The sequence below is a fragment of the Aquarana catesbeiana genome, linkage group LG10 (genome assembly GCF_042186555.1).
Source record: "Aquarana catesbeiana isolate 2022-GZ linkage group LG10, ASM4218655v1, whole genome shotgun sequence".
Taxonomy (NCBI): domain Eukaryota; kingdom Metazoa; phylum Chordata; class Amphibia; order Anura; family Ranidae; genus Aquarana; species Aquarana catesbeiana.
Window position 1 is genome coordinate 212,226,393 of NC_133333.1, and position 12,925 is coordinate 212,239,317.

Below are 12,925 nucleotides of genomic sequence, written 5' to 3' on the forward strand. Positions count from 1 at the left end.
TGCCATGCTTACCAACATTTATTTCATGTACAGGTAGACTGTTGTGATTCTTCTCCTTCTACTCTCTTACTATATACTGTATATGTTGTTTCAGGTTCGGAAGGGGTTTTGGAAGATGCCCCCTTTGATTTGGGAAGTGGCACCCCAGAACACCCGCATCCTCAACCCCTACTACATGGAAGTGACTGCAACAAAAATTCTTAATAATGTCTCTGATCTGTCGTCTAAGAAGGTGAAAGCGGTAAGATGTGATTTCAGGGAGCCAATGAGGGGATAGGTCCAATTTATGCAACACATTCACTTTGATTTTCAGAAAAAACTGGATCGTGCAAAATCTGGTGAAGCTGTGCATGGTAGCCAATCAGATTTAAGGTTTAGCCCCTGTTCACATTGGCATGATTTGACATGTCAATTTGCATGCCAAATCGCAGCCTATTGCCGGCAACGGAACTGTCCCAATCGGTGCAACGTCAACTTTCCGATGCCTCACCAATTTTCAAAAGTAGTTCCTACTTTTGGCGACTTCGGGGGCGATTTCAATAGACATCTGTGCATGACTCAGCTGAGCTGGCATGATTTCAATCCCGCATTCAGTGTGAACGAGGGCTTATTGTCAAAACTTAATTGAACATACTGAAGTTAGAAGCTGATTGCCTACCATGCACAGCTGCACCAGATTGTGCACTCTCCAGTTTTAGTAAATCAACCCCAGTGTAAAGTTTGCATACAATTCTTCTTTTAAAAGCCGAATGTTGCTCTTTACCTCTCTGCTCCATTGTAAAAGCATAACTAAGGCCGGCCATACAGGGTTCGAATCTCGGCTGGTTCAGAAGATTCGAACCGTTAATGGGCAGGATGTGCCAAGTTGATCAATCAACTTGGGTACAACCAGCCTGCCGGATTCGCTTGCAATTATCGCAAGTGGCTGCTATAGCCGCTCTTGATAATCATCTTTTCCCGACGATGGTGGCTTCCTCCGCCCGCCGGGAGCAGACAGTTGCTGTTTCCCCCTGTCAGCACTGTCTGTGTTGATGGGGGAATCGTGCAAATTTCTTTCCTGCAACCGCTGGTTGCACCGTGTAGGGTTGGCCTAAGCCAATTTATATTTTATTTTTGTTTTGGACAGAGTGGAGAGGGATTAGAACACCTGCCATATTTTTATTGCTGTTTGTACCCCCCGTTAGAGAAAGTAACCCTATTCTATTTGCATGTTTTCCATTATCATCAAAAGTAAAAGGAAATTCTACATTTTGGGTGGTTCCCACAACAGTAATATAGGGGAATGGGGACACTAGATCTGGTTACAACCAGGGATTCCCTCACTTTGGAGGGATTGGCTCTCACTTCCTGTTTTGGCTATGGGGCAGGAAGTGAAGGGAAATTTCCCCAATGGGTAACAGGTGGCAAAAAACCTTACAGGGTTTATAACCATCCCATACTATATCCAAAATGAATTTTTTTGCCACAGCAGGACCCAGTGATATCACCTTCTAAAGATGACCTTGGCCATAAGCACTGTATGTGGTATAGCTTGCAGTGTTAATGCCAATGTCTTACTATCTATTTATTGAGATCTGATTTGTATACTGCATTTTTTGCCACATGAATCCCTTTATTGATATGTGTTATCTCGTTTAAGTCACTATGAGGTCAAATCTGTTAATGAGATGCACTTCAATTTTATTTAACGGTAAGAAGAACAATATTTTGCCTTTATTACTACTTTAAGTGTTTTCCATACCCTGTCTTTTCAGAAGCCCACCACAGGAATGTTGGCCATCACCTTTGCTCTCCATTTCTGTGACCAGGTTGACATTGCGGGTTTTGGGTACCCAGCACCCAGCAATAAGAGGCAACCCATCCACTACTATGAAAAAGTGACCCTGAAGTCTATGGCGGTAATTACCAGGACATTTTTTCTGCTGCTCCTAGGGGCGACTGGCATTTTTGGGTTTTGTTTTTTGCCCCTTGCATGTTAGCCTATGTGTCCATGTATACATACAGGAAAAAAAACCACTGTCAGCAGGACCAGGAGCAGTAGCGTTTTGGCAGAATTTTTTTTTGATGTGTGTAAACGCATTTAGCTCTTGAGTGTTAATTAATTTCATTGGCCAGAATAAGAATTCATTTTGACCATTGAAATGAATTAGCCCCAAAGCACTTGATGCACCTAAACACACTACATGCTTTTACTGGCGTCAAGCATTTTTTTTCTTCTGCCAAAACACCACTGCCAGGAGGAAAGCTGTCTAGAAGAGATAGCAAAACGACCAGTGTGCGAGTCCCTAAAGTAGATGCAAACACAATCAATAAAATCTCATACACTTTTGCTTTAACCTGTGCTTTCAAATGGTTTAATAAAATAAATCAAAATAATACCTGCTGCTCCAGTCATGAAGGACCTTGTTCAGACACTTCCTGTTATGGTGTTAAAACACTTGGTTCCTTTCTCCTAATTGTTCTTATCCATTGTCACATGGACCTTTATTGGAGACTAAAGCCTCGTACATACGCTTAGATTTTCGGACGAACTAACGTACGTTTTTTGTGGCATGCTAGTCTCATGTCGAAAGTGAATAGGTTATTCACAATACGAAAATTTTCATACCTCAGAATACAACGTCAGAAGTGAAGTAATGTGTTGAATAGTTTTGTATGTATTCTTTCGTTTCTGAACATGCCTAGTCTTGTTCTTACGATTTTTTTTGTACAAAAACCATACTAATGAAAAGAAAATCGGACGTTGAGTTTACATCTGCTAAACATTTTATAGTCTGCACATTCAGCTTTTGTCTAACGAAAAAGCGAAATTGGCTGTCAAAAGCACCGTATTAACAATCCGAAAATCGGCAGACAGCTCGTTGTACAAGATTTTCTTATCGTGTGTATGAGCACAATACACAGGCATGATTCGCTGTTGTCACCATCTGGAAACTTACCCTGAGAAATCTCACATAGCATTTGCTTAAATGCATTTAGACAGGAATCGGCTCCAGAGACCGCGGGAGATCAGCAGTGCTGAAATGATTGCAAAGGATGAAAAAAGCTGACAAGAATTTCATTAAAGGAAAGGCAATTTTTGTGAAACACAGTGCTTTAGGAAAGTTATCATTCAGCTAGTGTTCACATCTACTATAGAAACCTTTTATAGGTCACATTTCTGTCCAATGGACTCAGCTTTTTGGGGAGAACACCTAAAGACACTTCTGTTAACTACTGTGTAAGGCTCGGTTCACACCTAAGACGGATCCATCTCACAGCAGGGGGTCCGATTTCAGCCCGAATTTTGGGCTGAATTCGCACCTGAAATGGACCAAAAGATGCACAGCGTTTTTCTGCAAAATGCACAGGACCTGCTGCAGAAATATGTGAACCAGCTGCATAGAGAGCCAGTCAAAATCTCCCGCTATTGCGATTAGAGATCCTGCATCCAATTTGCAATGTGTGAACCCAGCCTCAAGGTTGCCAGGGGCCGAGTTGTGGATGGCTTTGTAAGTTATTAGAATTTTAAATTTCATTTGTTGGATGAGTGGAAGCCAGTGGAGGGATTGACAGAGAGGGGTAGCAGCCACTGAGTGGTTGGTAAGGTGGATGAGCCTGGCAGCAGCATTTATGATGGACTGAAAGGGGGATAGCCTGTGTAAAGGTAATCCCGTGAGGAGGGAGTTGCAGTAGTCTAGGTGGGAGATGACCAGGGAGTGAACTAGGGGTTTTGTGGGGTCATTGGTTAGGAAGGGGCATATTTTGGAGATGTTGTGGAGGTTGAGACTGCAAGATTTGAAAGTGTTTGGATGTGGGGCCGAAAGGATAGTTCAGAGTCCATCCAGGCTGATATGTCTGTTAGTAAGTTAGTGATACGTGAGGAGACTGAGTAGAGATAGATTTGGGTGTCGTCAGCATAGAGATGGTATTGGAAGCCATGGGAGGCTATTACCTGACCCAGGGAGGAGGTGTAGATGGAGAATAGGAGAGGTCCAAGAACAGAACCCCAACAGAGAAAGGGAGAGGAGGCAGTAGAGTTGTATGTGACACTAAAGGTGCGGTTGGATAAGTAGGATAAGAACCAGCGAAGAGTACAGTCATGGAGACCAAAGGCGTGGAGTTTTTTGAGGGGGTGGTCCACTATGTCAAATGCAGCAGAGAGCTCTAAGAGTAGGAGTACAGAATAGAGTCCATTAGATTTAGCTGTTAGTAGAGCGTTTGTGAGTTTTAGGAGAGCAGTTTCCGTGGAGTGTTGAGGGCGGAATCCAGACTGAAGGGGATCAAGAAGGTTATTCTTGGGGAGGTGGTCACTCAGTCGGGTGTAGACCAGACGTTCAAGGAGTTTGGATAAAAGGGGGAGTAAGGAGCTGGGGTGTAGGTTGTTAAGAGTGGTGGGGTCTAGTGAGGGCTTTTTAAGAATGGGAGTTACTAATGCATGTTTTAGAGAGTTTGGGAAGCTGCCTGAAGAGAGGGAGAGATTAAAGCTGTGAGTTAGGGAGTGTAAAATAGAGCCAGAAGGTGAACGCAGGAATTGTGAGGGAACAGGGTCCAGGGGACAGGTGGTAAGGTAGATGTTAGAGAAAAGTTTAGCAACCTCGTCTATAGTGGCAGGGTTGAATGAAGGCAGTAATGATTGTACCTGTGGACATGGGGTGTTATGTGGAGAAGGCATCTGTACAGTTGAGATCTCCTCACAAATTGCATCAATCTTATGTTTGAAGTGATTGGCGATCTCCTGGGCAGTGAGTGAGTTAGTGGGTGGAGGCAGTGGAGGATGTAGTAAAGAGTTGAAGGTAGAGAAGAGTTGACGGGGATGGGATGATAAGTTGTTAATGAGAGTGATAAAATAGGTCCGCTTGGCAGTGAGAATGTAGGAATTGTATTTTTGGAGAGCAGATTTATAATGGTTGAAATCTTTCTGAGACTTATGCCGCGTACACACGGTCGAAATTTCCGACAACAAATGTTCGATGTGAGCTAGTTGTCGGAAAATCTGACCGTGTGTATGCTCCATCGGACATTTGCTGTCGGAATTTCCGACAAATGTTTGAGAGCTGGTTCTCTCATTCTCCCACAACAAAACGTGTTGTCAGAAATTCCGAGCGGGTGTACACAATTCTGACGCACAAAATTCCACGCATGCTCGGAATCAAGCAGAAAAGCCAACATCTGTCGGTTTTGTTGTCGGAATGTCCGATCGTCTGTACGCGACATTACTCTTGCACCACTGGCCCTCAAGTGCGTGGCTATGTTTTTTCAGACTTCCAGTGGCATCTGTTTGCCAAGGTTGTAGGGGACATGGCCTGATTCTGTGTGTAGTGAGGGGGGCGAGCTTGTCTAGGGAGAATGACAGTGAAGTGTTGTAGCAGAAGTGGCAAAGTTAGGGCAGGAGAGAGGTGAGATTTTGTCATAGAGGTGGTCAATAGCAGAGTGAAGAAGAGAAGGGTTGAGGAGGTGAAGGTTTCTACGGGTAACTGTAAAGCTGTTGGAGGGAGAGGAGGTGGTAGTAGAGAGGGAGAGAGATAAAATAATAAGGTGGTGGTCAGAGAGAGGGAAAGGTTGTTTCCTTCAGTGTGTAGAAGCATGTATCCATTGCTTCAGGTCGAAGGAGGAGGTTAGACTGAGAAGTTTGGAAGTAACAGAAGTGTTAGTATTAACAGGGATGTTGAAGTCACCGAGAATGATCGTGGGGATTTCAGAAAGTAGGGGAGCCAGGCAGAAAATTCATCAAGAAAGGCTAAAAATGGTCCAGGGAGCTGGTAGATTACAGCTATCCTTAGAGAAACTGAAGAGAACAGACAAATACAATGTGCTTTAAATGAGGAAAGTAACAGAGATGGAGGTGGGTGAAGTTCCTGAAAGATGATATGTGGGGCTAAAAGGATTCCCACTCCCCCTCCCTTTCCGTCCATTGGGTCTGGGGGAGTGAGTCCAAAGAAGGCCACCATGGGAGAGGGCAGCAGGAGAAGTAGTGTCAGAATCATGAAGCCAGGTTTCAGTAATGGCGAGTAGATTAAATGAGTTAGCGATAAAGAGGTCATGGAGAGAAGAGTGGCGAGAGTTTGTTGCAGACAGAGCGGGCATTCCAAAGGGCACAAGAGAAGGGGAGTCTGGCTTTGGGAAGAAGAGGAATGGAAACTAAATTGTGTGGATTACGGCTGCTGCCAGAGGGTGCAGGGTAATGGGTGTGTTGGGTACAGTTAAGTGATGGAGGCCCTGGGTTTAGTGATATATCCCCAGAGGTTAGGAGAAGCAGAAAGGTGAGCGAGGTAATATGGGTGTGCAATTTATACGAAGGGACATGCTCCAGGGTCTTGGCGGTTTTATTACTGTGTAGATTTGAATTAGCAAGAGTTGGTGAGTGCAGTAATAGGGAGAAGACAGAAGTGAAGGTGATATATATAAAGTGTGGGGTGGAGAAGAGGGGTGAAGGAAAGAGTTTAAGGAGAGAGGACACAAGTGTCAGAAGGAGTGGGAGAGAGAGCATGTTGAATGGAAGGAGAGCTAAAGGGGTAAAAAAGTTCACCTGCGTGCTGTTCTAAGTATTTACCTGTATATTTTTGCTTTGTGCATTCGTCTGAAGTGCTCCCACTTAAATAAATACCCCCACTTATAGAAGGAACCCCAGCAGCAAATGTGCACCCCAGCAATTGTGCTCTCCCCATAAAGATGCTTACTTTTATACTGTTACAGGTGGGGGGTGGTGCTTGTTAATTTACTAATTAGTAGTTAATAAAGAAGAGCTGTCTGGCAGGGCAAAAATTCCACTTGAGAATATGACTTGCAAGGGGCATAGTTGTAGAGATAAGGAAAGGCCATAATTTAGGTGAGACAAGGGAGAAAAAACATCAGAGTGGGGAGAGGGCTGCAGAAAAAAAAACTTAGACTAACACAATTAAGGAAAACAATCCCTTTTCAGTTTTCAATTCTGGGTGGATGGTAGTCAGCTGTAACATACCATAGCAATTTAAAACAGGGATTTTACTGAATTTGCACCTGAAATGGACCAAAAGACGCACAGCGTTTTTCTGCAAAACGCACCAGACCTGCTGCAGGGGTAGGTGAACCAGCTCCATAGAGAGCCGGTCAAAATCTCTTGCTATTGTGAATTAGATGTAGGATCCTGCATCCAATCCGCAACGGTGTGAACCCCCCTCAAGGTTGGTTCAGAGTTCCAGGAAAAGTAAAAAAGCTATTTTGCAGTCATTCACTGGAGTGTCAGACAATCATCATAATTATGTTATATCGCTGCATGACAGATGTTGGTGCCTTCGACAATTTCATGTACCTGTTCTGCAAGGAGATCAAAGCTTCAATGCTGGACTTTAGTGTGTGTTTAGCCCTTGAACCACCCAGCACCCTTGTTTGCTAGGACGCTGTCAGCTTTGCAGCTAACAATTACCTAGAAACCAGTATTGTATCCAAAGGCCCATTCAGCTGCTGGCCAGTAGATTCCTTTCTTTAACCACTTCCAGCCCAAGTCAATTCTGACATATCATAAAAATCATAGTTTTTGCTAGAAAAACACCGATCTCTGTCTTCCCATAGTACAAACACCCCCCACATAGTTAGCAATCGCTCCCAGAGAACACATTTAACCCTTTGATCTCCCCTGATGTTAACCCCTTCCCTGCCAGTGCCATTAGTACAGTGACAGTGTTTTTTTTTTTAAGCACTAATCACTGTATTGGTATCACTGGTCCCCAAAAAGTGTTGCTTAGGCCACTTTCACACTGAGGTGCTTTACAGGCATTTTAGCTCTAAAAATAGCGCCTGTAAAGCGCCTCTCCTGTCACTTCAGTGTGAGAGAGCTCGAATGCTTTCACACTGGAGCAGTGCGCTTGCAGGATGAGGAAAAAAAAGTCCTGCAAGCAGCATCTTTGGGGCGGTTTAGGAGCAGTGAATACACTGCCCCCAAAATGCCCCTGCCCAATGGCCAAACTCAATAAATCAATGGCCAGCGCTGCCAAAGCGCTTTGGCAGTGGCGCTTTTAACCCTTTTTCGGCCACCAGTAGCTTAAAAGCGCCGCTTTAGTGTGAAAGTGGCCTTCGTGTCAGATTTGTCTGCTGCAATGTCGCAGTCTCACTAAAAAAAATTGCTGATTGCCGCCATTACTAGTAAAAAAAAAAACAAAAAACAATTCCATAAATCTATCCGATATAACCTTTGCGCAAAACAATCAATATACGCTTATTGGGATTTTTTTACCAAAAATATGTAGCAGAATACATATTGGCCTAAATTGATCAATTAGACTTTTCCATTTTTTTATTGGATATGTTTTATAGCAGAAAGTCTTTTTTGTTTATAGCGCAAAAAATAAAAACCACGGAGACGATCAAAAACCACCAAAATAACTATTTGTGGGAAAAAAAGGACATACATTTTATTTGGGTACAGTGTCGCACAACAACGCAATTGTTAAAGTAATGCAGTGCAGTAAAAAAATGGCCTGGTCATGAAGGGGGTAAACCTTCTGGAGCTGAAGTGGTAATGCAAGAAAACACAATAGATAACTCAATTTTTAGGTAAAAGATGATGTGACGAATGGATACCAAACATATCACGCTTTAAGATTGCGCACACTTGTGGAATGGTGTCAAACTACGATATTTGAAGTGGAGTTGCTGACTTTTAACATTAGGACACTTACCTGTCCTAGAGTCCAGCAATGTCGGCACTGCAGCCAATGTTTTCATCGCCTGTCGGGTGCTACCACCGCCATTGCCGGTAAGGGAACCCGGCCGTGAAGCCTTTCTGCATTCAGACGGAGGAGGAGGGGCCAGACTTCTGAGGTACCTCACCACGGCAAGGTCCGACTGAAGTGGGGACAGGGTACTTGTCAAAAACAGGTACCCGCTCCCCCCAAAAGGTGCCAAATGTGGAGAGGGGGAGACAGATAAGTGGAAGTTCCACTTTTGGGTGGAGCGACACTTTAAAAAATTGACAGGTTACCAGTTTAGAGTTACAGAGAAGGTCTAAAAAAAATTTTATTAGATTTTTATTTTTACACTTTCCATTTAATTTCTTATTTATTTATTACTTTTATCCCTATTACCAGGGATGTTTACATTCCTGGTAATAGGATTAGGGCATGACATACAGAGAGATCTGGGGTCTATAAGTCTCCACATCTCCCCTATATGCTGGAAAGCCTGAGATCAAAAAACAAAGCCAATCTCAGGCTTTCCAGCAAAAAAAATGGCAGTGTTTACTTCTCTTCCAGCCTCCGAGGGTCATAGAGCTGGTCCCCAGCCAGCTCTATGGTAAATCGCTGCCACCAGATTCATTCGCCGGCTTCCCGATCGCACAGGAGAGATCGGAGAAGCACTGGAGGGCGGGGACGTCCCCTCCTGCCACCTGTAAAAGCAATCAAGCGGCTAAACACCTGCTAAGATGGCTTTAACATGTGAGGAATTTGCCGGCTGAAAAATAAAAAAAAAAAGACATCTGAATGATGCCTATAGCTGCAAGCATCATTCAGATATCTCCACTCAAATGCCAGGACTTCATATGATGTTCTATGGGCGGGAAGTTGTTAACCACTTGGCGCCAAATCACATACATGTACATGATTGGCTTCAAGTGGTTATACCGGGGTTATGGCTGTATGCCATAACCTGCCCTGAGCAGGAAGCAGCAACATTCATACCCTACTCTGATCAGTGGCGTGTCTCTGTACACCAGCTAAGAGTTGGTTTTCATTACCACTAGTTTATTTATCCATGAACTGTTATTATTTCTTTTTCAATTTATCACAGTCATAGTGACACATTCTAAAAGTGACGGAAATTAGAACTATTTGAATCTACGGCATCTCTTAGAACCCTACCACTAGAAGAGTATCGCAAATGCTTGACTAAATTACCCCAATTGTGTTTATTACAATGTCAAGACATATCACCTGCAACAGACTCTTCTGCGTGATAATAGAAATCCACCCACACAATCTGCCAAGTGTGGATGATGGTCATAATTGTTTTGAGCAAATCATAAATTATCGGGCATGAAACAACCATCAAAAGATCATTCATGAATGAAATACTTGTGGCCCAGTGTGTGTTTTGTATTGAGCAGACATTCCAACCACTGACCTGTTCTTTCTTTCTGGCAGGAGTCCGGACACAACATCACAACTGAAGCAGTCGCAATACGAAATTTACTTCAAAACAGACTCATTCACAACCTGACATATTTCTGAGGATTGCTTGGTTCTCCTGTCCTGTGCTGCATTGAAGAGGACAGTCTGCTGGACAAGCTGTTCTTGGCAAACTTTTTAAGTATGATGGAGAAAACTTCTGTACAAAACCAATAACTACCTGAACTCTAATCACAGGATGGAGCTCACAGATGTCTGGAATATGGAATTCACAGACTCTGAACTACAAACTGCATCCATTGCCCTTGTATGACTGTACGCTTTGTAAATATGTTTTATATATTTTTTTTTTTCCAAGAAAAGAAAAAAACTTTTACTATTATTTATTTTAAAAAGTTGCATACCTCTCCTACTGCTGATAATGGACTGTGGAAAAAAGCAGAAAAACTCTTCCATAGGAGGGGTGTAATGGTCAGCGCATGAATCGATAAGGTTTGGTTGCTGAACTTTACCTATTTAATGTTAGAGTTAAACTGGACCCTCCACCTTAGCGCCAGGGTCTGCTTATTCTAGATTCCCCTCCCATCCCTAAAATTCTGCATTAAAAGAACCTGTAGGGAGAAAAATGGATAATATACTCCCTGTCCCTGAATTCTGTAGTGAAGGGGCTGACGTCATTTTCCTGTGCCACAAGAACCCTTCAGGATATGGCAGAAAGGAGAATAGTCATCCGTGCCTAGGCACTGAAGGAGGAAGTGCAGGAAATGTGGGTATATGTTCTGATTATTTATAGACACTTTTATGCAATGTTTTAGGGAGGAGGGGGGGATACCTTGAATTAGTGGACCTTGCTACGGAGGTGAAAGGTCCACTCTAAATTGGGCTGTATGGGGCCTGACTGTTCAGAGTATTAGATAAGGGGCAGGTCCTCTTCTCATGTGCCATCTCCTCCTGTCTTTGGATTCCTGTGTATTTACATTCCCCTTCCTTCCAAAGAAAAATGATAAAAGGTTTCTAGAATACCTTGTTCTTATTTGTGCGTCGTCTTTTTTCTTTTTTTTTCTGCTCCTAGAAATAGAAAAGGAATATACAATGAGGTGGTAGCTTATATAAACCCCTCTTCCGTGTCCTGCTGTGATCATTTTATTCTTTTCTGCATATAGAAAACTCTAATGCTGTCTTCATCTACGGCCATAAAACTAGAACACTCCAACAAACATCTTACCAAACACCTTAATTTAATGAATTCAGCATTGCCTGGTCATTAAAGCAAACCACAAAAAATAAGGGATGCCATTGATGACCACTTTCTGAAAATGCTAGTTGCTTGGCTACCTCTTGGCTTTTGTGTCACTAACCCCATAATAACATTTCAGACAGTGAAGTCATGACTCCTATGTGTATACTTGTTCCAGGTAACTCACTCTGGGGAAAAAAAATGAAGCTAGAGGATCAGCAAGAGAAGCCTGGCAAAGGCATACTTGGAAAGATAAGTCAGCTGCTCCCACTTTTCTTTCATTACAGCTGATTTTTCCCCTCTTGGTATTTTAACTGCATATGCTTACACTTCCTCTTAATTCTTCCTGAAAAGAGAAATTTGTAAATAAAAGTAGTTTGAGGTTGTCATGGGTTACAACTCTGCTCTGCGCAGAGGATTCTGCTGTGAACAGGTTTGAGCTGTAACCCAGGACAACAAGAATTATCCCGCTGGAGGATAGAAATACGTGTATGAAAAGCACACAAATTAAAAGTAAAAGCTGCAGGATTGCTTGTACCAAGCCCTTAAGCAAAATCCATTAGATATGTTATGCAGGCAATTCTGTGCATCAAACACAATGGCAGTTTCAGGTTTCTGCCGTGTTTGTGGGATTTTTTTCCCCTCATAAATATGTGCATTGTGATTTGCTCCATCTGTGTTAGAATGCCGTCATTTGTGAAAGCAGGCAATCCCGATTCAACAGCAGCATAACACCATATCTGTGAATCAAAAGATATGTTATCACGGTTTAATAAAAGTACATATATCTCATTTCAGTTCTCAAAGAAAAATATTCTCCTCTGGCACCCTGAGTTTTAGAAGTAAAAAAAGCAAAGTTAAAAAGACAGTGTAATTACATGAAAATAATAAGCACTGGTGCTTTTTGTTAACACAGTTTTTTTACACACATTTTGGCCCTTTTTTATTGCTCATCTTGGCATTATTTACACTGTTGGCGTTTTTTAACATGTCGTATTTTTTTAATCTGGATGTGGGTTTTTTTTATTGTGCATTTTGGCACTTTTGAAACGCATATTTTGGCCCTTTAGCGCACATTTTGGCAGAGCTTATTTTAACTCGCATTTTGGTGTAGTTTGACACTTTTTTAATGTTCATTTTGATTTGCTTTTTATGCATATTTTGGCAAACAGCACATTTGCTAGCCACTTTGGAGGTGCCATTAAAGCGGAGGTCAACCCTAAAATAAATTACATTAACATTCTCCAAAAAATCTATAAAAAAAATTTGAAAAAAAAAGCAGTCTTCCCAATTTGCCTCTTCCTATTCTGTGGCGCTGTTCTGTCACTTCCTCCTCTTCAGCGAGCTGCCCCGTTGTCTTCTGGGACCTGTGTGTGTCCCAGAAATTGACAGGGCCATTCACAAAGCGCTGCACGACTCATGCATGCGCAGTGGGAAATGGGCAGTGAAGCCGCAAGGCTCCACTGCCCATTTCCCTTCATTAAGATGGCGGCACCGGCACACGATCTGATGGACGTATCAGCCTCGGGGGGCCGACGTCGCAGGCTCCCTGGACAGATAAGTGTCCTTATTAAAAGTCAGCAGCTACAGTGTTTGTAGCTGCTGA

The 12,925-nt window shown here is 42.8% G+C and overlaps 1 protein-coding gene across 10 annotated transcripts in view; it reads left to right on the forward strand.

The window, feature by feature from the left end:
- LOC141111196 (CMP-N-acetylneuraminate-beta-galactosamide-alpha-2,3-sialyltransferase 4-like) overlaps nucleotides 1–11,104 on the forward strand; it is a 355,704-nt gene extending 344,600 nt beyond the window's left edge. For all 10 annotated transcript variants that reach the window (XM_073603272.1, XM_073603271.1, XM_073603278.1 and 7 more), the window contains 3 exons: nucleotides 95–241; nucleotides 1,755–1,898; nucleotides 10,098–11,104. In XM_073603272.1, coding sequence (XP_073459373.1) covers nucleotides 95–241; nucleotides 1,755–1,898; nucleotides 10,098–10,184 — 378 coding nt within the window. In that variant the 3' untranslated portion in view covers nucleotides 10,185–11,104. The remainder of the gene's footprint in view (nucleotides 1–94; nucleotides 242–1,754; nucleotides 1,899–10,097) is intronic.
- The last annotated feature ends 1,821 nt before the right edge of the window (nucleotides 11,105–12,925 follow it).